This window comes from Balaenoptera acutorostrata, chromosome 8 (assembly GCF_949987535.1).
Source record: "Balaenoptera acutorostrata chromosome 8, mBalAcu1.1, whole genome shotgun sequence".
Taxonomy (NCBI): Eukaryota; Metazoa; Chordata; class Mammalia; order Artiodactyla; family Balaenopteridae; genus Balaenoptera; species Balaenoptera acutorostrata.
This window is the reverse complement of record NC_080071.1, coordinates 36,692,380-36,719,456: the sequence shown is the minus strand read 5'-3', so window position 1 is coordinate 36,719,456 and position 27,077 is coordinate 36,692,380. Positions and strand designations below refer to the sequence as shown.

Below are 27,077 nucleotides of genomic sequence, written 5' to 3'. Positions count from 1 at the left end.
TAAATACGTATAAATCAACCTGCCTGCACCCAGCCAGGCGGCTCAAGACACGGAATTAATATGATGCTCCATCTTACTTTGGCAGTGACAGTGTAAAAAAAAGTTTCTTTTTATTCATTTCATTTTCAACCCGTTCTCATAACTGTATATTTACCCCCAAAATACCTCATCCAGCCCCCAGCCTCCTCACCGACCCTCTCCTCAAACTGCCACCTCCCCCCACAATGCCACCGGCCACCCTCCCAGCCTGGCAAGGTAGTGTGTCCTTCTAACCTTTGGGTAGGTGGGGAGCATCCCCACAAAGCGCACCTCCTTACGATTAATCACCATCCTGGATGTATATGTAGAAGTGTATTTAGGTCTACGAGTGCTGCCTCACCAATTGGCAATCATGAAAATCACAGATTACAGAAAATAAATCGTATTTAGCATCCCACTCAGGGCAGCAAGCAGCCCCGTGCCCAAAGATTTCATTTTGTCATGCAATTGCTTACCTGGATCCCAATTTATCATAAACCTGGTGTCCTCGGCCTCAGAGTGGGCGCCAGTGGGGGGCAGAGCTAGCCTTCCCCCTTTGTCTGCAGACAACACTGTCCCAACCCTGGTCTTGCGCGCTCGAAGACGCGGCCATATACCCGAGCACACGGAATTCCCGGTAGAACGGAACCAGGCTGAGGTTCAGCTACCAATAAACGCAGGAAGAACGAGTTCGTAGTCCCCGCGCCGGCTTTGCCTGCGCTGCACGACCGTCGGTCCACCCGCCCGCCTGTCCGCTCCCAGGCCCAGAGCGGCTGCCACCCGCGCCCCCACCCACTCCTGGGTTCCTGCCCAGTCCTCCCAGGCCCCCCAGAGCTCGGGGTTTGTTTTCCTTTCGGAATGTGGCCCTTTCTGGATTTGAAGAGAGCCCCGGAAACCCCCTCATAGTCGGCAAATACAGACGCTGCCTTCAAATGCGAGCATATTTGTTCACGTGACCCCGAGGGAAGATTGTACTGATTGAGGCTGAAACTTTCACGCCATCCAGCCCCGGAGCGCAGCCAGGCCTGGGGGCTGGGAGGAGGGGCAGGAGACGTGGGATCTCTCGGTCCCTTCCCTTGGGCAGACAAGGGTGGGTATGGGGCGGAAGGAAAGCCCCCATCCCGCGGCTCGGGAGTGACCTAGCTCCAGCCTGGCCGCCGGCAGTGGGATGCGAGCGCTGAGAGTCTATTCCCCCACGACCTCTGACCCTGGCCCAGCCTTCCATCAGGCTGGTCCGGGGATTGGAAATTTTAGAGGCTGCCTCTCTTACGGGCGTCTCCGGAGGCAGCTGTGGAGTATCAGAGGCCCAGGGTTCGCCTAGCTCCCCGGCCGCGCCCGGTACTCCGCATCCTCAAGCACCCGGGCAAGGCGCAGCCTAGTCGGAAGCGCCGCTCTTCCCCTCCCCGGGGAGGCAATTACGTTGTGGCACAGCGCAGGCTCCGGCCCTAAGGTGAGAGGCTCCAGCTCACAGACCAGGCTGGTCACCCCGAGGAACACCCCTCTTCACCACCACCACAGTCTGGGGCCTTGGCTCATTCCGCGGATGCGGCCGATGAGCCTACACTTCCAGAGCCAGAAAAGGCGCAGAAGCACGGGCCGAGACCCGGAGCGTTCTCCCCTCTCTGCGTCTGGCGAACTCCACCCAGGTTCTGCGCGGCCTGGAGCCGCCGAGGCGCGGAGTCGCTGTTTGCCGCGACCTGTGCGCCTCCAGATCCAGGCAGGGCCCACGGATCCTGCAGGCCCAGCGACCGCCAGGCCGCGGCTTCCCGCTTCCTGCGGCGCCTCCAAGAACGCGAGGGGGGCTGCGAATCAGTCCTGGCTGGGCTTATCTGGGAGAAGAGGGAGCTTCTATTTTAGAAATATTAAATCAGGATAGGTTTCCAGCACTCTCCGAGTGGTCGGGTGGAATTTACGGTAACAATTCTGCATGCGGGAAGAAGAGTTAAAAGCTCCCAGCCAGGGCGAGCAGCCAGCCTCCAGCTCCCGGCTTGCGGTGAGCCCCACGGCACTACCCCAGCCCAGCCCGCACCCCGGAATCCCGCACCATCTGGGGGTGCCCATTCCATCCCCGAAGTCTCGCTTTTATAGCCAGCTCTGCTTCTTAGCGGCATCGGGCACGGAGCAGATGCTCTGTCGCCACTTGCAAGGTCTCGGACAGGCGAAGACGAATGTGCCCGGCAGCCGCGGAAGAGCCAGGGAGAAGGGGGTAAGATCCTCCGCATTCCCACTCCAGAAGCACGGGAAACTCCCGGAGAACTGGTCACAGGCTCGAGCCCCCAGACCTGTCAACGAGCCCCTCCTTTGTTCACCCGGCCGGGCCTGGCTGGAGGCCCACTCGGGGCGCCTCTTGGAGTCGGACCGTGGGTGCCCCCAGTCCACCCTCACCCGGAGGACCCCGCCCCCTAGCCTCCCGCCAGGGGCCGAGCAGCCGGCCCGCAGTAAGTGTTAATCTCCAGCCAAAGAGGGGGGCCGCTTTGCGGGAATTTGTCTCCAGGAAAGGATCTGAGCCTTCTTCAATCGGAGCATATGTTCATAGAGCAATAAACCGGAAAGATTTACAGTCCTCGCCCGGCCCCCAACAGCCTCGCACCCTTTCAGGAATTACTTACGATGATTTATCACACCAACCCGGGCAATTGTCACACTGATAAAATAGCCCGGGCCGGTGCCCGCCAAGCCCGGGCCTTGGGAGGCTGTTGGCTGCCGGGCTGGCGGCGGGGCTGAGGAGGTTTTTTGTGGGTTCCTCTCTGGGCCTACCAAGGGATGTTGGGGTGGGTGGGTGGGTTGGTTGGGTGGGTGGGGTTCGGGGGTGGGAGGGCAGCCAATTTTCATTGAGAAAAAAACGCAAGCAGCTCAGAGAAAGCGCCCAGAATCTGCGCCAGAGTCACTTGCAAAGCACATAAACATTTGTCATCTTTGAATAATTGAATTAATGTGTTATTGTTTGAATGTATAATTCACAACGGAGGAAACTTTGTCTCTGTCCTGACGGGGAAATATACACACACCAAAAAAGAAATCAAAACACACAATCCCAAAACAACCACCACACGCAGACAGCCCCCAGCTCGCCGATGTCATCCTCAAAGCCAACTAGAGGGAAGGAGGCAAAAAAAGGAGGCCCTCCTCCCCGGCATCAGGGCCGGAGTTGCGAGCTGGAGGAGAATGCCCGCTGCTGCCCCCAGCACAGATCTCTGGCAAGCTGGGGGTGGGGTAAGGTGGGGTGGGAGCGGAGTGGTCCGTGGGACCTCGCAGCTCCTTGGAGTGCAGGAGAAAAAAGGCTGAAACTGGAGCCAGCGGGAGAGAGAGCTCCTGCCTCTCACCCTGGCCTCTTCCCCCCCAACCCCGTTTCCCTTCCCCCGAGGCTTCTTCCCCTCACCCCAGGGTCTCCCATGCCTCGGGCGGCGGGGACTTCTCCCTGCCTTTATTTTAGATCTCCCCAAATTAAAGATACAAAAATCGAGGGGAAGAGGGGCAAACTCCTTGCTGGGGTGAAAGAAGCAGCAGAGCGTGGGTGCGTGGGTGGGTAGTGGGAGAAGCAACTCGGAAATCATTATCTGTTGGTTGAAACCTGCCTGGGGTAAAATTTCAACTCGATTTTATAGCCTTCCATTATGACGCAAAGAAAAATTTACGACCCTCGCTTGAAAAGAGGGCCGAGGCCTTTTCTCACCGGTTTAAGAATAGGCAGCAGATGCCGTGACAGCGACCATTGTTCCCGGTAGACACAGGCGACCGGGCAACCTCGGCCCGCGTGCGCCAGGCGCGTCCCCCAGCCCGGCAGGTTTTTACTACTCCTGTCGCCTCTGATCAGCCCGCGCGCACCCTCGCCCCTCGCCCCCCGCACACCCTCACACACCCTCTCTCTCTCTCTCACACACACACACACACACTCGGCGGCTCTCAGTAATTTTTCATAAGTGCAAAGCTTTGCTGAACCAAAGGTCACCATCCAAGCCACTAACAACTTCTCGCCGGCGCACGGTTCCAAATCAGGAAGCAAAGGGAACTATTTGTCAGTGGCCTGACAGCTAAGTTCATTAAGGATTTAAATCAGAATAAATAAAAGTCGCGAAAATATTTACCTGCCGGCCGCGCTCCCGCGCCCGCCGCCTGGGGCCGAGGGTGGAGGGCTGGGGGCGCCACACGGCCCCCCTCGGCGGGTGATATTCTTGGGATCCCTGCACTTTCCAAGTCGGAGAGAGCCCTTTGCGTGGCAGATTAATGACGACTCCGTGTTTCTTAAGGGACGTGCTGAATTAATTATTTCACCAATCACGTGGTCGGGACTTGTAGAAATCTATTCTTATCATCTTCCTCGCACTTTGAAAATTCTCCGGGTTATGAAAGGCCCTCCCCCGGCTGGCGGCGAGCCCCGGCCGCCCAGCCCGGCGCGGGGGGCAGGGAGGGCTCCCCAACATGGCGGGCGCGCGGGAAGCGCAGTCTGCCGAGGGTCCCGATTTACTGTACTGTATTCCGGCGGGCTCGGCTGTGCACTCGCTTCCTCCTCATCCCTGCCCGCGATTCAATACACACAACCGTCCTGATGTATTGGTGGGCACAGGAGGAGCCATTAACCAGAAGACGGGCAGAGGACAATCATAAAATGTGTCTGAATATTTAAACTTCTGTCTGCGCACTTATAAATACACATGCCCACGCGTCTGAGGCGAGCCCTTCCATATATTAAGGACACATGTCTGATTTTATGCATTCTGCTCATTTCCTGTCGCGAGTAAGGCCCCCTCCCATCTATTTTGGGACTCCTGTCTTGGCCCCCTCTTCAAGGCGAGGCCAAGACGTGAAAAGCCCTCGTGAAAAAAACAGCGCACGCCACTTTTTATAGTGGGGAGTGTTTATTGTGGTCTGGAGGGCGGAGGGGGCGCTCGGGGGAGGAGGGGCAGGTGCTGGAGGCCCCAGTGGGGCTGAACAGCACAGGAGAAGTAGAAGGAGCCCAAGATTGGAGGCCAGAGGGGTGAGATCCGAGCAGCCACCCGCCAGCCCCAGGTTGGCCCAGAACCCAGCACCAGACACGCCCTCAGAATTGGGGGTCCAGGAGATCTCTCTCACCCACCATGTCACAAAGAGAGACCGAGGGGGCCTGGGGCTGATCCCGGCTATGCAGAGAGCCAAACTGGAGCCTCCTTTTAGCCCGGGAAGTTACTTATTTTCCTTTTAAAAAATAATGTCCACCCCCCTGCAGCCTGAATCCAGCCTTAGGCTTCCCAATTCTCACAAAATATGATGGCCAAATTGGGAGTGTGTAGGTATGGGGGAGGGGGGAAATGGTAGAACTGCTAAGCCTTACACAGTTTAACCTTCACACATCAGGCACATTACAGAAAATAATAAATTGTTTATATTGGATGTTAGCTTTTAGAAGACCTAATGAAGAATGCTTCTGTGGAGGCACCAAACAGGAGGGAGATTTCGCTACACCTTTTATTATTTCAAATATAGATCAATGAATTACATCAAAACTACAGGCGACAATCAGTATAAATAATACTTTAATCAGTGGCAGCAGAACATTGGTCAATTCTATTAAAAAAGCATCTTGTGTGAACAGACACCATGGGGCTGACAATGTCATCTCCCAACAAAAGGCTGCAATGGACAAAGTGAAATGGGAGTCTGAGGAGCAATGTCCTCACCAAACACTTCACTCCCTCCCAGTCACAACCCCAACATACCACTGAAAAAACTCAAAACAAACACTTCTGGCTCATATTTGGGGGAACAAACTGGAAACAAATACAAGCAAATGGGCACTGAGGCTTTCTACATCTAGGTTTCTCCAGGGTACGTTCCCAGATGGAAACTCATTTCCTTCCCTGCCCTAGGTGACTGGGGGGCCCTGCTTCTTCCCTGCCCCACTCCTGTGGGCCCAAATGGACGCTGTGGTCCGACTGGGACCTCAGGGTTGAGGGCCGCCCTCTGGGCCATCCAGGCTCCATTAACATTTCAAAAGACAATCCCTAGAAGAGGAGAAAGAGAAGTGAGACTTATAAACAAACAAGTTGTTTCTCTGATTAAGTTACTTTCCAAAGTAGTGGGGCTATTTTTAAGAAGGACCTTGGGTTTTCTTCATCAAAACATGCCTCTTGGCTTTCCTCTGGGGCAGGGGTGAAGGCAGTTAAGTAGTTTGGCATTTGGTCTGAAGCTGGGGTGAGTAACCTGAACTTCTGGGAAGGGGGAAATCTATGTAATAATCTTTGCAATACGTACGTAGTTGGATGTTGTGAAAATATATATTACCCCCTCCCAAGGAGAAGGTTCAATGTATTCACAGATTCGGGTTTTAGGAAAGAATCTGAGCAACTTTCCAACTTGCCTAAGGATAGCGGCCCTTTTCAAATCCTACATCCAAAGACTGCTCTCCATGTTCGAGGGGGAAAAAAAGAAGAGAAGGGTAGTTAGAGTCCAAAAGGTTAAGGGTTTAGAGGTCAGTCCTCCTGGCTGAAATACAGCTAATCGAATAGAAAATTTGTCCTCTGGATGAACCTGATTCTGTAATTTAGCCGAACTTCAGTAAAATACCTTTTCAGCTTCTCAACGTGAGGGCATCAGAAAAAAGACGTCTTGACAATGTATGAACTCTGTGCTTTTTGTCATAGAAACAATGATGCGAATAATGCAGGAATATCCATCTTTAATATCCCGACGTGGCGATATTCAAGTATTGCCATGTGCAAGTCTGAGAGCCAGGCTCACCCCAAGGAGGAACAAAGAGCTGTCCCTGGGGTCTAATACAAAAGAGCAAGGCTTGGAAGACACTTTAGAGAAGTGGAATTTCAGCCTAGGGACTCCAGTGAATACCTGCCCTCAGCTCTCAGGAGACACAGAACCAAAGAACATGCCTGTAGAGGAAGTCTTTTTTCCCCCCCTACACTTAAATATATTTTTTAAAGTACCTCTGAAAGCTTCTAAAGTGTTCTCAAGCACTGAAAAAATAGCCCCAATTCTGAATCTCCCTTTCAAGCTCACCCCCTCTCCCTCCTCACTTTTGTGACTTTTCGGTAGCTACAACCAGGGGTTTCTTTTTGGAGCCCGAGGCTTTGCGGTTTAAATTTCTGAAGCCTTGTTTCATTTGAGTCTATGAACTCTGGCCATTACCTTTGACTCTTTCCCTTATCCTTAAGGGTCAACATTTTAGAAAAGTGAGCTTTGAACCCTTCCCAGGCAAGGCATAAGAAAAATGACTAAAGAGCATCTCTCCTGTTGTTTGAGAGTGATTGTTTTTAAACCACTATTCTCAAGGCAAGGGAGAGGAGAGGGCCTGAAAACTTTCATACTTTCACAAATTCTGCTCGTAATTAATGGGTTGAGGAAAACTTCCATAGATTTGTTTTTTTAAAAAATTAAAACTTAGGGAAAAAACCCTAAGACCAACTTTTGTGGACTTCTAGATTCAATTCATTTTTCTTTCATTTTTTTACAGCAAGACTTCTTCACCTTCCCACTTTCTCTCCAATGCACATTCCCTCTCCCATATAGGCCATACACCAATGCCTATAAAATACTGCTATATGGGCTATTTGGGGACATTTGGAATCCAGTTGGAACAGAAAATTCAGTCATTATCTAATGACCCAGAACACAGAGGTTTTGTTTTCTTTCCCCAGAAGGAAAATGTTGGACCATTTGTTTCTTTCTTTTTTCCCTTTCCTTTAATCACCCAGAACTGGTTGTAAGCACAGTGCTGAAATAAGCACATGTGGAAATATATTTTCAGGAACTCAACTTTGAGTGGATCCTTTGCTTCCCTCTAGAAGGGTTAAGGGCCCCCTACACACATTTCCGGGGAGTGAGGAGGGGGTGGAGTTCAAAATGCCGGTTACAGCCAGAAGTCAGTCCACGCATCTCTTGATTCTGCTCCCTGAAACCCAGCCCCTTTCACCATGGTAAGTTATTTGGCAATAAAATGTCAGTTATTTCTGCAGCCCAATTCCCCAACAAATAAATATTTAAGCAAATATAATCTAAACATAAAACAACCCATTTGCACTTCCTTCTTAGACTCATTTCTTTGGGTATTGGGCCACTGGGAGCAAAAAAAAATTTTTTTCACACTGGAAATTATACAGACAACCCAGAAAGTTCAGAAATCCTGGCCCAACCCTCCTGCTTCCACTGAAAGCACCTAGCGCAAGGGTGGCCAACCTTCTGCCTCAACACGCCCACATTATGAAACCACAAAGATCCCTGGAGGGGCGGAGTGGGGGGGAGGATGTCCAAATTCACACTGGGATAAAGCATCCAACCTTCATTTGCAAATTCAAAATCCAACAGCGGAGATTTTCAGGAGTTTAATGACTCGCCAAGGTTTTATGTTCTCAGTAGCTCCTGCCATTTGATAATATACTTAGAGAGAGAATCCCGCCCCCCCGACCCCCATCCCCGCTCCAGGGAGGGGGCTACCCTCGGGCAGGGTGCTAACCTAGTCCGAGGGCGGCCTGCCTGTCCCAGGTCCACCCTACAGTACCTTAGAGCCCAGGGAAGTGACAGCAGGCCCGGCCTGCCCCCGCAGCTTCGGCTCAGCCGGGAGCTCAGGGAGGGATGGGCCCAGGGCCCCCACTTCTATAAGGTCGTCAGGTCCGTGTGGTGGTCCTTGGCCAGCGGTTGCAAATGCTGGCCAGGGGCAGCTGAGGAGGAGCAAGAGGAGGAGGAGGATGAAGACGAGGACGACGAGGACCTGCCTTTCGTGTTGGGCAGCTTGTGATCTTTTTTCCACTTCATCCTCCGGTTCTGGAACCAGATCTTGATCTGGCGCTCGGAAAGACACAGGGTGTGAGCGATTTCAATCCGACGGCGCCGCGTCAGATACCTGTTAAAATGAAATTCCTTTTCCAGTTCTAGGACTTGCTGCCGGGTGTAGGCCGTCCGGGACCTCTTGGGCTCCCCGCCGGTGTAGTTGGGGTTCACTGCGAGACAAACAGACCGCACAGTCAGGTCAGCGCCCGGCCTCGGGTTAGGCCACTGCCGCTCACTTCCTGGCGCGCCCCGCGGCCCGGGCCCTCCCCGCGCGCTCCTGGCCCACTCCCTGCCGCCCGCCCTCCCAGGCGCACACGCTCACTCCCACCCACGCCCTCGAACCCACCTGCTCCCCCGGGCTCTCGGGGGGGATCCCCAAACGTGCCCCCATCTCCCCAGCCCACCGCCAGCTCCAGAATTCCCAGGCATTTTGGAAGTCCCCTCTTCCACCGCGTTCCCTCCGCTCTGAAAATGGAGTCCTCCCCCACCCCACCCCCATCTCCACCCCCTTTTGCGCCCAGAGCCAAGCAGCCAGCCACATGGTCCCGGCCTGCTCCCTCGGCTATAAAAATTTATGGAGAGAGTAATTGCGGCGCCCATTGAAGCCACACACGCCCCCACCCACTCGCACCCCCTCACGGGGCCCAGGCCGCCGGGCTGGGGTGGAGACTGAGAGGTCCTGGGCCCGTCCGTGCCTTACCGGAATTCACGTGCACCTTCTTCATCCACGGGTAGACCACGGCCGGCTGCTTGAGGGCCGTCCCAGGGGGCGGCTGCTTGGGGCCGCCCGGCTGGCTGCAGGCCCGGGCGCCGGGCAGGGGCGGAGGCGCGGGGCACGGCTCTCCTGGGGCACCGTAGTGGCCGCTGGGGCCGCCGGGTTCTTGCCCGTGACCCCGCGTGGGCAGTGCCGAGCCGGGCCCGGGGCCGCCGCCTCCAAAGGTCTGCTCACCGAAGTCGGGCCGTGGGTAGAGCCCCGGGGGCTGGAAGTCGGCCCCCTGCGCGCCGCCGCCGTAGTAGTCTGCGCCCTGCTCGCCTAGGTAGCCACCCTGCAAATATTCCTCGCACGGAGGAAACTTGGGGTCCACATACTTGGAGTTCACCATATACGAACTCATGGCCATTAATTTCAGAAGGTAGAAAATACTAATTTTTCTCGTGTTGTCTTTTTTTCTCCTTCCATAGGGCCCTCCTACTTGCTGTCAACTGAATAAAGTTGGCGGCCATGTGACCAGGCCAGCCAATAGCGAGGGAGTGAGTTTATCACCGGGTTGGTGAGCATCTCATAATTTTCACAAATTTAACTAAATAACATACGTGTAATCAAGTGACTTGCCGTGGCACATTTGAGGGCCCCCGCCAGATGTTAAAGTAGTTCTAATCCCAGCACCCTCATTCCCCACAGGTAACCCCAGCTTTTGTCTGCCACTGACTTTGCTAACCTCCAGTGCCCTCGCCACTCACCCCGCCTGAAATCAGCCCCCCAAAATGGGCACGGTTCAAGGGGGAATGAATCCTCATATCTGTCGGGGCGCATGGCATCAAAAAGTGGGTGGAAGAGGTGGCTTCTGAGTTGGGCAGAGAACCCCAGGCAGGCAGGACTCCCGCCCGCCCAGCCTGCGGGAGCGGGGACTCTGCCATACAAAGGCCGAATCCCGGCTTTGTCTTCATCAGGGTCACCCAAAAGTTACTACAATCTGGCTGGCCTGAATCAAATTAGGCAATGAGTAACTGCCAAGCTTTCTTCGAGGCCGGGGTGTTTCCAGCCAAATCTTGGCCTTGCTGGTATGGCAAGAAGCCCCCGTGATGCTCTAGCCAGGGCAGCTGAAGGGTAGCCAAGGAAGGTGGTGAGGGCACCCCCAGCTCACCCAAATGCACCCCAAAGGACCCTAAACTCCTCCTTCCCAGCTCACCTTCTTCTCACATGGCAGTAACGGCCAATGAGCCCCTTCGCTGGGCACCCTCCAACTTTATGCCCCTGGAGGGCAGGCCTGGGGCTGGGGCGACCTGGACTTCCACCTTGCTCCCCAGTGCCCCCAAACCTAACCCTTTGGCCCTGCATTCAGGCAACCAATTAGGGGTTTACACAGGGGGCCCTGTTTAAAGGTGAGGAGCTTCTCGAGGAAAAGGCTGCTCTATGTCACCAGGCTCAGACGATCTTCCTGGAGTCCAAGGTAGTAAAACAGAAAGAGGCGACTGACCCGCCGGCTGCCTCTGGCCTCCACTTCTAATTCTGGCTATTGCGGAGAAATGTGAAGTTTTTGCATCGACCATATATTCCCCTAGAATCGAATCTGTGACTATGTGGATACCACACAAATTCGGTTCTACAGGGTATATATAGACAACGTTACTACCTCCGGGTTCCACCCAGAGCGAGTACCCAGACCGTTGCCAGCCCCCGCCTCTTCCTCGGAGCCGCCACCAGCCCAGCGCAGCCACCCTGCCTTTCAGAGGTGGTTCAGGTAGCCTGAAGCGCTTGGTGGCAATTTGCAGCAACGAGTGCCCCATCCTTGTACCAGGGCCGGGGTTACCAAGCAGCCAGGGAGTCAGGACAGTCTTCTTGAGAAAGAAAGAAAAGAAGAAAAATAATCCATCCCAGAAATGGCGGCTTTATTACCCCCTCTCCGGATCCACATAACCCCCACTCCCTTAGCAAGTGGTATTTTCCAGAAAGGAGCAAATGCCCTCAATGGCAGAAGAAAAAGAGGCAAGAGGGAATATCCTCTGCTCATTCTTCTGCCCACTGTCAGGGCAAGCCAGGTTGGCTGACAAAGCTAGTTCTCCAAGAAGTCGCGCATTTACCTTCCAGGGCCCTGAGCCCGGCTGGCCTCTCCGTCCGGCTGCTGCTGCAGACCCCGAGGCAGGCGCTGCTTGCAGGCACCGAGCTGCCCTGGGCTGGGGCCAGCGCACTAATGGTGAAGGGCAGGGCAAGGGGTCATTCGAAATCATTTACAAACATATCACAAAGTTTCATTATTTTTGCTTTGCCGACAGCAGCACACAAGAGTACAAAAGTTCACGAGTAGTGCCCGCCCCAGCGCAGTCCAGGGCTCACCCCTCAGTTCAGGGCACCAAGAGCACTCAGGGCCCGGATGGATTTCAGGGGCAGAGGGATGCCCGGGCTCGGGTGGGGCTTTTGGATCCCTGACTGTAGGCTAGAGGTGTTTAAATTTTTTTTGATTGTTTTGATTTTATCCTCATGATTCAAAAATTATTTTCAAGCCTCAACCTGGGCCTGGTGCGGTGGAGCCCCCCTCTGCCTGGCAAAGTTGGCTGGCTTCTCCTACTCTGCACTGTGCACGCTCCCCGCACACTCCCCCACCGCCATCCTCTGGTTCCAGTGCTTTGGCTATTTTGTAGGGATATCCTGGGTGCCAATTCTAACAAGAGCTCTGAGGCTGCCCCACACCCAGCTCCCTTGTCCCAGGGGGGCTCCCCCCAACTTCCTCTAATGCCAAGAGCTCCCACACACCTGCCTTCCTGGGGACCTTGGGCCTAGGCTTTATCCAGACAAATTGGGGGAGCCTGCTGGGACGGGTGGGGAGCCGGGTGAGGGTACACATTTTCATATTTGTTAGACGCTGTGACCTGCATTTCACCTTATTGCTCAACTTGTTCAGACAGGTCAAAGCCAATGAGTTATTGATGAACAAAAGCGTTAAATATTCACCTCCCGCTCAACTGCCCATACAAATGCTTTTGATGTCTCCGGCTTTTTGTGCTGTGTTCAGCTACAGGGTGCTGATCGTGGGTTTGCAGGCAAGGAGCATCCACAGAGATAAGCACCCAGAGCCAGGGCAGCCTCAGGAAGAGGGCAAGACCAGGAGTTCCTGGGGACACCGGATTTTCCAGCCTGGAGCCCTGAGCCCTGTTTCACTTGAGACAGCCTGATTCCTACAGGTGAACTATGTACTGGGCGGAATCTCCACTCCTGGGGGGGTGGACACAGCCCCCCAGGGAGTCGATTAGGCTGCCCAGCCTGGAGGGCAGAAACCTGGCCCAGAGCCAAGCCTTAGCTTCCCGGACCCTAGAGAGAGGATGTCTCACCAGGGAGGGAGGGTCCCTGGTTCCTAACATCTTCGCACATTCCATCTCCTATGAAAATAAAATCATCTCCGTTTTGCATGAGGGAGGGGCCACTGGTCTTTCCTTGATTCTCTCCCCACTACCATCATCTTAATGAGAGAGCCTTCCTGGAGATTTCACAGGCTTCCTCAGAAATGTACCTGTCTTCGGCGGCATATGCAACTCAGAAAGATCCAAACTTCCAAGCCCAAGACCCCAAGAATCTCTGCCCCGCCCCCGCACCCCTCACCCGGCCACGTCTGCCTGCAACGCTAGCGGCTCTGGCACAGAAATCCTCAAATTGCAGTTACAGAGAAGCAGAGGTGAACTAGAAGGGCCGTATCCCTCCCTCCTCGCTCGGCCGGAGTTCCCCAACCCAGGGCCCAAACCGCCGCGGCTGGGGCTGGGGCCTAGGGAGGGGGGAGGAGGGACTTCCACGTAAAACTCAGAATTCGCAGCCCTTCCCGGAACCCGGCCAACCCCACACACCCGCAGCCACAGAGGGTTGCGGTTTTTTGTTTGTTTGTTTGTTTTCTTTCTTCTTTTTATAAAAAACTAGAGAAGGTTGGGCCAGGCTGGACCGGGTTGAGCTGGGCTGGGCGGCAAAGGGGGATCGCGTTGCTTGGGTGTTCAGCAGGTTGATTCGAGCAGAAAGCGATTCTCGCTGCGACTTGTTAATAGGGCGGGCTGCTAATTAGCTGCAAGCTCTTCACAGACGCGTTCGCTGCGGCGGAGCTGCACCTGTGCGAGCTGGGGAGGCCTGGGAAGGCCGGGAAGGTCCAGGGAGGCCCAAGGAGACAAGGGCCTCAGCCCAAGAGGCCGCAGCCCGTTCCCTTACTTAGGTGACTGTAAACCAGGCCCCAGAAAATCTTTCCAGGAGTCCAACTTAGATCCTCCACCTCCAACTCGAGCTCCCCTCTCACAGCCAGGCCTGGGGAGGCAGGGCTGCTCTTCCACCCGCCCACTCCCCTGGCGCGGCCCTTCGCCCCTACCACCCCAGTTATCAATACCGCCCCTTCGCGATTCGGAAGAAACGGGAAGGTACTTACAGCGGCGGTTTCTCACGGTCCCGAACCTGTTGCAATGAAAACGGGGGTCACTTAAATTCCACAGGGTAATAAAGATAGATGATACACAGAAAAATGACAAGGCCCAGACACCCCGCCAATACCCAGACCTCCCTCCTGCTTCGGGTGCCCGCCCCCAGGAACTGCGCCAAGTTCTCCGCGCGCGGAGCGGGAGACTGCAGTGCTCAAGGGCAGACCCACGAGGTAGGAGAGTATGGCCCCCATCACCTCCCTCACTCTATGCACCCCTTGAGCAAAACCTTACTTTTTGCTTGGCCCGACTCAGGCTGTCTGTAACAGGGTTTCCCCGGTGGGAAAATGGGAAGCGAGGAGAAAACGGGCCTTTGTGTGTTTTCTTCTGCACAATCGGCGGGGTGGGCGCAGGTCCACTGGGGAGGGGGTTAGCCGCTGCATCTGTCCCCCGCCCCAGCTCCCCGTCTGTCTCGCGCTAGGAGCAATTCAGACCCCTTTTCCAATTTCAGATTGGTTTCAAATTCCCCAGCCCCAACCAGCGCTCCCCTAAAACTGTCTTTTCCTTCCCAAAGAAGGACCAGGCAAGGCTGGGTCTTGCCTTCCTACTTCTGCTCTAATTCAAAACAAAGAGCAATTTCCAAGGGAAATGAGGACCCAAATGATAACCAAGGAAGAGGAAAACCGATGGGTTTAAAGGTAAATGGCAATGCTTTAGACTGTTATCCAGCTCTATGGATATGACATCATTTCCTCAGCATTTTTGCTGGAGGACCCACAAAGCAATCTTACAAAGCAGTGATCCTCACAGGGGCTGGTGTCCAGCTTTAAGTTTTCAGTCTCCTCTAGTTTTATTCTGGGATGGCAGTCTTCTCTGAGAAATCACAAAGGGAGAGCCATCTCCATCCTTATCCTTTCTCTCTGTCCACCTAGACTACCCGTTTTATTCCACTTCAGAAGCAGATGCCCCATTATGAGGAGGAGAGAGACAGAAAGTACCTCTTGTGAGGTGGGAGCCCTCAATTCCTAACTTTCTATGTCTAGGAGGGAGAGGAGAAAACCAGGATTCCCATTCTATTTCTTGATTTAGGTTTAAGCTAAAATTAAAATTAACTTCCAGGGGACTTCTCCCCACACCAGGTGGAAAAGATGGGGCAGAGAAATCCCCCACCCCTGGAGTTGTCCTGGAAAAAGTAATAAGTGACTTACTGGTTTTCTCTCCTAGTGGGCAGGGGAGCTGGGAGCAGACCTGTCTCCTGAGCCGGGCGCTAGCTGGAGCCTCTCACTTTTCTATTGCTGCTTCAGGAACCAAGCATCTGCACTTGTATGCTCTTAACCTAATTTATGGTGGGAATTATATTTTGGCTTGTCAACTCTCAAGCCATAAAACAAAGTTTATTGGGATCACGTGTTCGTAAATAGCCACTCAGGTTCCACCTCTGGCAGAACCATAAATAACCTTCCGCTTTAAACTTTTATTCACTAAATAAAGGTTCACTGCAACCTGTTCCCTCACATTTAAATAGTTCCAAATATCTAGGATGCAAGGGGGGAGTCATATTCATATCAATACCCCAGGCTTTTCAAATAGCATCTTTTCAGGGATGTCTATTGAGACTGGGAGATAGTGCTATTTGGAAAAGGCTGGTTGATGGGCATGTCTTATGATTCTTTGGCTGCATCCGCTGTGAGTACCATCAACTCCTTTATTTCAATCATTTTTTAGCTTTGGATGTGGTAAATAAAGAGGAAAGCCAAAGGCCGCTTCTTACTTGCTTACACCAGAAGTTATTTGAGATTTTGTTTTAGCTTCAATAAGTAAAGGGTGGTTGGGGAGACGCTGGGTGGGCTTGGGGGTGGGGGGGTAGCTGGAGTTAACACTTGGCTCTGTATTGTTGCGAATGAGCTCAGCAAAAGTTGAAGGTAGCCACATGCCTAGAGGTTTCTATAATTTGCTTAGATCTGGAAGGGAAGCCTTTGCAAGTGACCAAACTGCTTAAAACAGCAAGACTTGGGGTTTGGTAAAGTGAGAAAGTGGAGAATAGCCCCATCGGCATCTTTGGCGACTGAAGCTCTAAAGAAGGTTATAAAACAATAAAACAGCCCTGGTGTGAAGGGGACAGGGTGTGAGGAAGTACGTGAGGCTCTCAAGGAACCCAAATCCAGGAAGTCAGATGTCCCCAGTCCCATAGTGTCCCAACCACAGGGCTTGGGGGTCCAAATCTGGGTGGGATCCTCTCTCCCCGCCCCCTTACCCTTCCACCACCACCAGAGGGAGAGCCTAAGAGAGGGGGAGGCAGCGGGCTCTCCTGCTGCGAAAGTCAAGAGAAGGAGCTTGGGCCCGAGTGCTGATCCATGGAGTAGAATGTGCCACTCTATGCCTGGGGTAGGTGGGGGTGGGGAAGACGCCCCCAGCTCCCACCAAGGGGAGTGAGTGAAAAGAGAATTGACACCCAACATCCTTCCATAGCCTGCCAGAGTTGCTACCAAACAGTGTGAAAACGTATGATTTTGACTATTCCGATTAAAAGAATGGGTGTTCTGTGTAGCTTTGTAGAGCACATATACATATATGATTTCTAAATCAAATTCAGTGGTAAAAGTTCTCATCAGCAAACCCATCAAGCCCACGAAAGAGACTCCTTTCCACAAAAATCTCTTTGCATCCTAATTTCCACCCATTCTCCGTGCATTTCTAAAGCCATTTCTTGATTTCACTTTCACTGGCTAGAAGGCAGGGGGCTATTAGATGTATGGCATCTATTTCTTCCCTCCCCCCCCCCATTAGCCACTTAGGAGTACCTTTCTCTTTTACAGTTGGTAGAATCTGTTTTTAAAATATGAGTAAAGATCAATCCTTTAAAAAAGTGTTTTCTGACTCTATTAGCACTAAGTGAGCAGCTTCAAAACAAGCCTCTGTTAATCCACTGTAAAAAATAACAAAAGTTTGAGGGGTTGGGAAAAGCCTTCTTTATTTTTCCTTAAGTTAATAAAAGAGAATGAATCAAAGGACCTATGACATTCTAGGCAATTGTTATGAGCTTTTTATGGGGGAGGGGCCATGTAAAGAGAAAACCAGGCTGAGGAGATGGTGTTTGAAACAATGTTTGACACCTACTCAGGGCTCAGTAGATATTTTTTGAATGAATGGTGATAAAGAATGGTAACTGGGACTTGCCTGCAGTATTCACTATGGCTTTCATAAGAAGAATAAAATTATATAGCCTACTCTGTACATTTAGATAATAACAGCAAAGTAACTAGCTATGGTAGGGGAAAAGGAGAAAAGAAAGGAAGACACTGAGGCAGACAACTTCAATTACTTTCTAGTCTTAGGACAGCCAGGCGACATGATTAAAGGAGAGAGTGTCTACCTTCCTCCAATCTTCCTTGGCCCCTGCCCTCAATGCTGGGCTTCTGTAGATGAATGACAGAGTGCAGATGGGGAAGAGCAAACTCTGTCTAGTAAGAAGGCTAAGCACCAGGGAGAACAGCAGACTACTTTGGGCCAATTTGTTGGGGTTTTTCCAAGGACTTTCAATGGTGGTGGTAACAGTCCTGAAGAAGAGGTCGGGGAGAAGAGGTGGGGTGGGGGCCTTCTTAAAAACCTATAAGGAATTTGGTTTCTGGGTAAATTGAGACTCTGGACACTGTCCTTCCCCACTGGGCTGGAAAAAGCCAGTCCTGGGAATTCCTGCTCAGACACCTTCCATGAGCTAGGGTTCCCTGAAGGAACTCAGATGCCAGAGCTGCTCCCAGGAAGGAGGAGAGACTGAAGGGGCCCCAAGAGGCATCAGCTGCACTCCAAATGTATTGAGGTCCACTCTCTGCCCACCCTAAGGGCCCTTGCTATGTGGCCCAGGAAAGAATATCCTGACCTTGATTTTCACGAGGCCTCTTGCCCAGAAGTGGTACTGAACTCTTCCCTTAAACTGTCTGCACAACCAGGATAGGTGGGGATGGGACTTTGGATGAACCCCCTAGGCTGGGGGCAGATAAAGAAAGACTGCCAGGCCTGGCACTTAGGGACACAGGCTGGCGGTAGAGCCAGAAAAGGGCTGAACAGGGAGTCCCAAGCAGGAGAGAAATATAAATCCATATTCCTGGCATTATATCCCATCACTGAAAGAGGACCACTTCTCCTGCTACTCCCACCCCTCCCCCCTAAATGGAGTCTGCTCATTGGAGCTCTGCCTTGGTGTCCTCTGGGAAGGAGAGGTGACCCCAGAGGGAACGACTCTAACATTGAGATGTGGCATCCAAAAGAACAGCCTCTGCAAAGGTAATTTATTTTAGATAGACTGGTCAGGAAAGCTCCTCGGGGGAGGTGTACTACAGCAGGGATTGAATGAAGTGAGAAAAGGTCTGAGGGAAGAGTGGCCCATGCAAAAGGAACAACGAGTCGACATCCTGAGCAGAACATACCCTGTAGGTCAAGTAATAGGCAAGCATGGCTCTTCGTAGAAGAAAGTTCAAGGATGTCATCAGAGGACGCATGAAATAAGGGCTGGTAGAGTGGGCACAGAGTTTAGATTTTATCCCAAGTATGATAAGAAGTCACCAGAGGGCTTCAGGAAAAAATAACATGATCTGGTTTTTTGGTTTTTCATTGTTGTTGTTTTAAATCTCTCTTAATGGAGAAAATTGTGTGAGTGAAGGTAGGTGATGGGGGAAAGGGGCTGTTTATGATTCGGTGAATGTGAAATGAAAAAACTGTGTCTGCTATTTGACTAATCCAAAAGGAGACCACAATGAAAACAACATTAAACATAAGCAATTTAAGGTAAAAATAAAACTACCTTTATTTTAGATTGCAACTGAACATTGCAAATCCTTTGAATACAATATTATTTTAACTCAAAAACACCTACTCCTAGAGTATTATGTATTTCAAATAAAATGACAGAATTTTTAAACTTCAAAAAAAAACAAAAAACAAAAAAAAAACAAAAGAACAGCCTCTGGGGCAGGCTCTCTGATGGCAGGGCCAGAGGTTGGAAAAGGCTCCAGCAGTCCCAAGAAAAGCAGGATCTGGGGGGTCACCTAAGTCCTTTGAGAACCAAGAATAGAGGTTAGATGGCACAGGAGATGGGGGTGGCTGGGTGGCTACAGCACTGCCCGGTTTCATGGGCCAAACTCTGCCCGACATGGTTGATAGCAGAAGAGACTAGGTGGGTTTGGACAGAAAATCTGACCCAGGTGGACTCCTGGTTAAGCCAAGAGAAGCAGCTTGACCAAGGGCTGCGGAGGCCCTCTTAGGAAAAGTCTATATTCAGAAGTCATGGAGGCCAGGGCTAAGGCATAGAACCTGGTTGCGGGGTGTGTGTGTGTGTGTGTGTGTGTGTGCGTGCGCGCATATGTGTGGGTTATAGCCTGAAATAGTATACATATAATTCTTTTTAAAAGATATAAATCTAAAAAATGGGAAGGGCTGATGGAGATTTGGGGGGCATAGGCCTCTTTAAGACACACCTTGACATCACTGTGGCCCAAGTTTGGAGCTGTGGCTCAGCCACGGTCCTGGAGCCCAGATCTTGGAACACAGGCAGATTAAGGGGGAGTCGGGCACTCCTTGCCTCCTTTGCTGTTGCTCACTGGCCTTTTACTTTCCCACCATGTCCCAGCTTTCAAGAGACTGAAAAGAGGGTACTTGCCCTGGGGCTGTAAAAGAGGATGCTTGGCCTAGTGGGTGCGACTGATGGGTGGTGGTGGAGAAGGTGACTCCAGAAGGTGGAAAGTAGGGCCTGCTCTGTGGTAAGGCCTGAGCCTTCTGTAGGAGTCACAGATGTGCCTGTGTGGGTGTGAAGCCTCCCCTACCTGACACCTGCCCACTGAGGAGCTAGGGGCACTTTCCTCCTAGGTTTGGCCCTGAAGTCTACCTGTAGGCAGGGGCCAGACACTGAGACCCAAGGGAGCGGGGCCTATGAGGCCCACTACAGCAAAAGGAAAAGTCCCAGATCCATGTTCTCCTGTGACCAAACCTCGTCCTGTCTTCTCTGTACAATTCAAGGATTAGGTGAGTGAACCAGTCTCTTTCAGCTCTAAAAGTCTAGGCCTGATTACTGAACAGAAAAAGGATACTGATGATAAGGAACTCCTATTGAATGCTTGTTATTCAATATGTGGTCGAAACAGGTATTGAATGTTTGGCTTGTGCCAAAAAAAAACTGTTTTAAGTGCTTAATCAGTGAGTTAATGTATATAAAGTAGTTAGAGTAGTGCTGGGCATATAGTAGTGCTACATAAGTAAAAATCCTCATAACAACATTTGAAGGTACTCTTATTATCCCCACTTTCTAAATGAGGAAACAAGCCCAGAGAGTTTGCCCTACTTGCCTAAAGTCACACAGCAGGTAAGTGATAAGTATGTGAAAGAAGGCAGGTCTGTACCCAGAACCTAGTCGCCTCTTTGAAAAAATCTCCAAGTTAGCAAGGGACCAATGTCTCCTTCCCTATATGGGAGCAACTAGTCAGCTTATGGGGTAGTGACATTAGAAAACCTAATTAAGGAGGGAGCCCCCAAACCTAGGGGAATGGCTATTGCTGAATGGTAGAGAGAACTTGGCCTCTGGAGACCAAAGAACCATAGAAGAAGCAGGAGAGACCCTTGACCAGTACTCAAACATAAGCGTACATCCTAACTGCCATGGTGGAGAGTGTTTACAAACTGCAGGTTCTGGACATTCTGATTCAGTAAGTATGGCATGAAACACAGGAACCTGCATTATAAACAAGAGGTTTGAATGCAGGCCTTCATTAAGAATCACTGCCCTAAAGTAGGGAAAAGAGGGAGGCAAAAGACTGTGCTGCCAGGAGGCAACGAGGGACAGTGGGGTTGGATCCTAGCCAGTCGTTGAAGTTGGGTGTCACAGCTCATGCAATATGCCATGGAGCCCACCAAAGGCCTGAAATGGGCGCAATAGGGAAAGAAGAGTGTATGGGTGGTGTGGAAAAGGGGAGACAAGAGCATCTGCGTTGTTCTCAAGCCGCACAGTCAGTGGGATTCACCCTGGATCTCAGAGCCTCGAGGGAGGCCCGAGGGAGTCCCAGGACGCAGGCCTTGTTCTAGGTGAGCCAGGGCGAGGCCTGTCAGCTTGAGGGAGGAGGGGCTGAACGCTCGGCTTTTCAAGGCTGCCGGTTCTAGGTACCAGGAATTACGGGAAAGGAAAGTGGCAAGAACAGCAGCCCAAATTAGGGTGCTGGTTGGGATTGGGCGCAGCTTGCCCCACCACCGGACCCTAACTCTTCCTGCTCTTAGGAGCCCAGCGCGCGAAATCGCGCCCCCTCCGGGAAGGCAGAGGAACTGAGGTGGCCCGCCACCCCCGAACCTGCCTTCTGGCTCCCGGGACTCTGGGCTGCCTCTGCTCGGGAAGCCGCCCCTGGGTGTAGGCGCAGCACAGCCAACTCTCCTCGCAGGCGCAAAACACTTGGCGGAGGCGGGGGCGGGGGCGGAGGGGCGGGGTCACGTGTCCTCTCCTCCCCAAGCCCGCTGGCGCCCGGGACCTCTCCCGCGCCTCCGTAGCCCACAGGACGCTTGTCCTACAGCGCCTCCTCCTGGACAAGGCCCCAGACAGCAGAGCAGGGGGACTGCGCCAGCCCCGGAAACCCGAGGCCCGGGCTTCTTCGCGCGGGCGGAGGTCTTCCCGCGCCAGAGGCTGCGAGCTGGTCCTCCGGTCCCGTGGGGCGGTCAGAAGGAGTTGAGAGGGCTCTGAGGCCGCCTCCCTCCGCAGCACTGACAACAAGCTCGCGGCCCAGGAGCGTGCATCCTCCATTAATTAGGCGAGCCCAGGCGGAAAAGCCCTCCAGTTCGTCCGTTTATTTATTTATTGTTTGACCGCTCTCTGCTGAGCCAGTGGTCCCCACAGAGCCCTCGAACGTGCTGTGCTGGCGTAACAAGATCTGGGAATGGTCCGGCTGAAGGATTGGCCTGAAGTTTGGCGGTTTGAACAGGCGCCAAGAGGAAAGGCCTTTTCCCAAAGCAGAAGCACCAGGCTGAAGAAAATCTATACACTTACCCAAGGATCAGATATATATACACACACACACACATATATTATATCTTCTTTTAAGGTGTTAAAAAATGTATGTGTGTGTGCTTATTTTAACACCTTGAAAGAAGATTTGGTTTCCTTTTGGCCACTAGCTCGCATTTGCAGACTGTTTCTAAAGTACAGATTTAAATTGGGGTGGGGTGGTGAGTCAAGATGATTGAAAATAACGTAGTCAAGGGCAAGATGTTTGACTATATTTAGAATGAAGGCTGGAATAAAGGAAAGATGAGTGGCGAATCCTGAGGGAGGAGTTGGAGAGATCGGGTTATATCTTCCTGCTCTGAGTCCACTCGCCCCCTCCCCCCTTCCGTGCTTTGCTGGTTGGATCCCCAGGCTGGGCTATTTCATTGCACATGCGCCGGACGCTAGGCAAGCGGGCAAGGCAGGCGCTTCGGGGCACTGAGCTGTGCGGTAGCTGTGCGCAGTGCTGGGCGGTGTGAGGCACCGCGCACTGCTTCTGCGCCTACCTGCAGAAGCGCTTGGACGCCCCATCTTAGAGAGGCAGGAAGCATACTTTTTCAGGAAAACCTGTGTTAAAAACCTCAAACGTCCTTTCTGATCTGCAAGCCCTGTTGCGCCAAACCAACAAAATCGCCATGTTGCCGGTGAACCCTCTCAAGGTTTTTGTTTGGATCAGCAGTTTCACATCTAGTGCACGCCTTCTCCCAAGTCGTTAATCAAGGCGGGGTGGGGGGAAACCACCTTACGTTCAGCGAGCACAACTTCTCCCTCAGTCTGCACAACTATTAAGTCTAAGGGACCAGTTCCTGGAAAGAGGGTATCTATTCACACCAATTCCGGAAAAGTGGCCCTAAATCGTACTTAAATCGGAATTCCGAGTTCTTGGTGGCTTCTCCCCAGCTTCCGGTGCCCCCGCGTGCCCTGCCCGGCGGCCGCACTGCGGCAAGGCCGTAAATACCTCTAACAGCTGCCTGCCAGTCCAGAGTGAAATACTGTCTTTGTTCCTTCCCCTGCTTCTCGAGCTCGGAAAACAGAATTCTGGCGAAATATATTTATTTGGAGGAGCATCTGACAGGAAAATACGTTTGGTTTTCAGCCCTGGTGCTTGACCACATTTATAACAACGAGCATTTTTCTGGTCCTCCCGGAGAGCGCAAGCCCAGCTCACTGCCTGACCTTAGACACTAAGGCCCGGACGTGCCACCGGCTCCCTGATCTACAAAGGGATAGAGGTTCGGCCCAAGAACGCTAACAGTTACTCCCCCACTTGTGAGGTCCTAGGGTCCAAGTGTTTTTTTTAAATTTCGTTTAATTTTTTAAAAATTGGGTTAACCGGGACAGTGGGGGCATTTCTGGCAGTGGCAAAAGCGTTAACTAGTCTCCTCTTGGACTAAATGGCCTGCGTTCAAATGTGATTTGCAGATTATTTATTCCCTTAGATGCAATTGACCACTTAAGCTCTTAATGCTACTACGGGACTTACAAAGAGCCCCCTAGTTCTCCATACATGCCCATGACGTCACCCTCTGCTGCGTAATCGGACCTGCAGCCCGCCCAGGTTCTCAGTCACTTGGGCGCGCTCAGCCATCGAACCCAGGGAAAGGCGACTGAAGCTCTGAACACAAGGGCTTGGCCATCATGGCCACAACTCATCCCCACCCCCACCGAGCTTTCAGGCAACCTAGGTGCTCCTTAGGCTCTGGAGTTGCCAGAGGAGGGCCTTGTGAGCCCCTGACCAGGGCCCTGCTTTTCAGTAGGTAATGCTCTAAACCAATATGAAAGAATGATCTCAGTAGTACCGTAATAGAGAAATATTTACAAAATACAGACGTTCCAGATTTAAAAATCACTCAGAGTTTCTAATTTGTTAGTGATCATAGTGATCCACGACAATTCTGCTAGACGTCAACTGGCCACTAATCGTGGCCCTCCATTTTGAAACTCTCATGATTCCGTCGTTAATTACTAAAAATACCTTTCTACAAAGATGTCATTTATTGTTCAGAAATGCTTTTACGGCCAACACGGTTACACTGGAATATTTGGGAGAACATTAAAATGTTAGGGTTTTCCTCTGGGTGCTTGAAAAAACGATACTCCGCCGCGCGCAGGTCAACCTCATGCGCAATGCGGCAGATTGTCCCAAAGGTTTTAATATTTCACAACGTGTCCACGAGAGAATAGGCAATAGGATTTGAGAACTGCATCCTCAAGTGCCGTTCAAAATCCGTGGGAGAAAATAGCATTTTTTTCTGCAAATAATTTTCTTTCGACTCATAGATATTTTGGTCCAGTAATTTTGAAGTAGAGTTGGAAATGTTGCTATATAATATTCATTCGTAGGCAACACACACACACACACACCACGACAGTACACTTAGAGAGCAAAATATCTACTCTTTTCCCACTCCAGCAAATAAGAAACACACGCGATGTCTGAACTTAGACATGCTTCGAATTTCTGAAATGTCTCTTGGTTTTTCCCCAAGACCTGCACCAGATTTTGTGATTCTACTACCTCTCAAAACATGCATCCATTTTGTGGCATAGAATAATCCAAATTCACTTGACAGATTATTAGATGTGTGAGGAACCTTTCTTGAATTGTTACAAAAATTATCTAAGAACTAGAGAAGCAGTTAACATTTAAAATTCCATCTCATATACAAGGCCCAATAAACCATAAACCCTAGAAATTAGCATCACTCATCAAAGCCTAGATTAACAAACCAAGCACATCCTGGATACACAGAATCCACCCCACCCCCAAGCTCCAACCCTCAAAACACACCTGTTAGCCTCCCAGGTACCTCTGACCACAGACAAACCGCAAAACACTGCTCTGTGCTACAGAGTGCCTTTAGTGACCCCCAGCAAAGCTGACACATCCAGGAACCATCTGCACACTCTTCCCAGGGTGGGGATCGAGGGGCTCTCCATCTATGCCGCTATCCACCTCCCATAATCTCCAGAGGAAATAGGGCTTCCCTTCGACTTCTGAGCTCAGCCGGACCCCACCCGGGGCCCCAGGGGACGCCCGCTCCGAGATGGAGTGATCTGGGGCAGGGGGGCGCAGACAGCCACTCCCAGGTCCCGGGGAAGGGGAGGGGGTCGGGCAGGGATCTCCGAGCTGCCCAAACGGGTGGGCGCCTCGAGCTTCTCGGTGGCAGCGCTGGGGGCGCGGGGAGGGGACGGCTCTTACCGGAGGTGCCGAGTTGGAGGCGGCGGTCGGCCGGGGCGGCTGCTGTAATCCACTAGGCGCTGCCGGGCTACGCGCGCTCTGCGCGGCAGGGACCCGCTCATGTTAGAGAAGGAGCCGCGTCGGAACCGCGCGGCTCGGTCACCCAGAGCAGGCCGGCTGCTCCCGGCGGGCGGTGTCGGCGCCGGCCGGGGCCTCGGCGCCCCGGATTCCTTCCGGGCTCTCCCGCCCGCCGGGTTCCCCACCGGCTCCGGGGGCGGCAGCGGCGCGGCCGGGGCGAAGGGGCGGCGGGGCCAAGTTGGGCGCCGGGCGGGAGCCGAGACCGCCGCGGACCCCGCAATCCCGCAGCCGGCGACTGGAGCCCACCTCTGCGGAGACAAAGGTTAGAAAAAGAGGGGGTGAGGCTCTAGGAAGGCAGAATGCGGGGGGAAATTCGCCTGGGAAATCAGGAAAAAGGCCGTGAAGGCGAGCGGAGCCTGCACATGACCAGCCGCAGCCAATGACGACCGCAAATAGGTCATAAAAAGGTCTATTACCAAGTTGTAAATTTTCTTCAAACAAAAAGGAATTTACTGCAATTCCTTGCGGATTTTGCACATACAGCTCGCAAGCGCCATGTTTTTTCCTCTCTTTCTCTCTCCTCTTCCCTCTTCTCTGTTTTTCTCCTCTTCTTCCTCCCCCTCCTCCTCCTCCTCCTCTTCCTTCCTCCCTCCCTCCCTCCTCTCCTCTTTCTTCCTCTATGTCCCTCTCCACTGCTCTCTCTGCCTTTCTTGCCTTCACGATTCCTTTTTCTAGGTATTCTTTTCCTTTTATTTTTTCTTTTGGTGGTTTGGCTTGAAACTTCTCATTGGGCGCTGTGCTACAGGGAGAATGAGTGCGGTGTACTGCCCCCCGCGCTCGCCTGGGGAGGTGATCCTGGCAGCCACCCCTCCAACTCTCCCCTCACTTGGCATCCCCTCCCCTTACCTCACCAAAAGGCCGCTCTGAAAGAGCAGACAAGCACTTTCGGTTTTTGCCCCTCTCATCTCCAGGCAAGCCAGCCCGTCTGACCTTGCGCAGAAAACGTGGGCTCTGCAGGCCAAGAAAATGTGCTCTCCCCCCACCAACCCTCTCCTACATAAGTTGGGGTCCCTCCCATTTCTTCCAGTTTCTGCGGTAGGAGAATTGCCAACCAGCTCAAAGGCTGGAAATGGTTTTATGTACTTGTCAACTTCTCCACAATAATAGTTTGAACTCCCAATGCCTATCCTTTTCCTCAGCAGAAACATCCTCCTGAACAGTCCTGGGTTAGAGGAGAGGCAATCTTTTTGGATTCCCTCTGAAACCCCTTGTTTAAGTCTCCCCTAAGTGCAATTCTCATTCCTATGGAATTAATTGTAGCCCCTCTTCCCTTGCCCCCCAAATGTTTGTCCACTGAAATGCCTGGTCAATGCAACATTGAAGAGGAGAGGGGCTCCATTTGTTTAGGAAAACAGCAACTCCCCAGTTTCAGGCTTGAAAAAAATATAGTCCTTCTTCTTCAAAGGCAGGAGTCACATTCCCTTTGCACTTCTCATGGAAGCTGCCCCAATGAACCCCAGCTGAAAGTAAATGTCCTTGGCAGGCTCCCCTCATCATTAATGCATGGGCATGGCCATCAGGCTTTAGAACCTGCCTGTTAAGAGGTAACCTCTCACCCCCCATCCTTTCAAGGACACTGTCTTTGGATTTCTAGTAATACGTTTATAAATATTTGCATTGGATGTCTATTTGAAAGTTCTCTATTAACATCCTCACACCCGGTAAGTACCTAAGTAGACATGGACTTAAGCAGGAAGCACGCAGCACCCTCTGGAGCAGGCCATTTGTATCCCTTGAAAAAGCTCCGATGACCTTGGATGTTTTTGATTAAAGTACTTCTGTTGCCACGTGTCAGCAAAAGTCATATTCTTTCTAGAAAAAGTCAGTGGGCTCCAGCTTTGCTGGAGGTGACCATAGCAGCAGCCAGGGTCC

The 27,077-nt window shown here is 52.2% G+C and overlaps 1 protein-coding gene across 1 annotated transcript; it reads right to left on the bottom strand.

Annotated features, from left to right (window-relative positions):
* Positions 1-8,590: 8,590 nt before the first annotated feature.
* On the bottom strand, positions 8,591-25,556 carry HOXD4 (homeobox D4). Its single transcript, XM_057550908.1, has 4 exons — positions 25,089-25,556; positions 13,887-13,912; positions 9,473-11,681; positions 8,591-8,942 (listed from the first exon to the last, which is right to left on the bottom strand). The coding sequence occupies exons 3-4, from the start codon at positions 9,891-9,893 to the stop codon at positions 8,599-8,601; spliced, it is 765 nt and encodes a 254-aa protein (XP_057406891.1). The 5' UTR covers positions 9,894-11,681; positions 13,887-13,912; positions 25,089-25,556; the 3' UTR covers positions 8,591-8,598.
* Between the last annotated feature and the right edge of the window lie 1,521 nt (positions 25,557-27,077).

Bases quoted from the DNA above. Each gene is read 5' to 3' on its own strand.
- HOXD4 (XM_057550908.1), bottom strand. From the start codon at position 9,893: ATGGCCATGAGTTCGTATATGGTGAACTCCAAGTATGTGGACCCCAAG. The intron at 8,943-9,472 runs GTAAGGCACGGA...TTTGTCTCGCAG, and splicing joins GAAGGTGCACGTGAATTCCG to TGAACCCCAACTACACCGGC.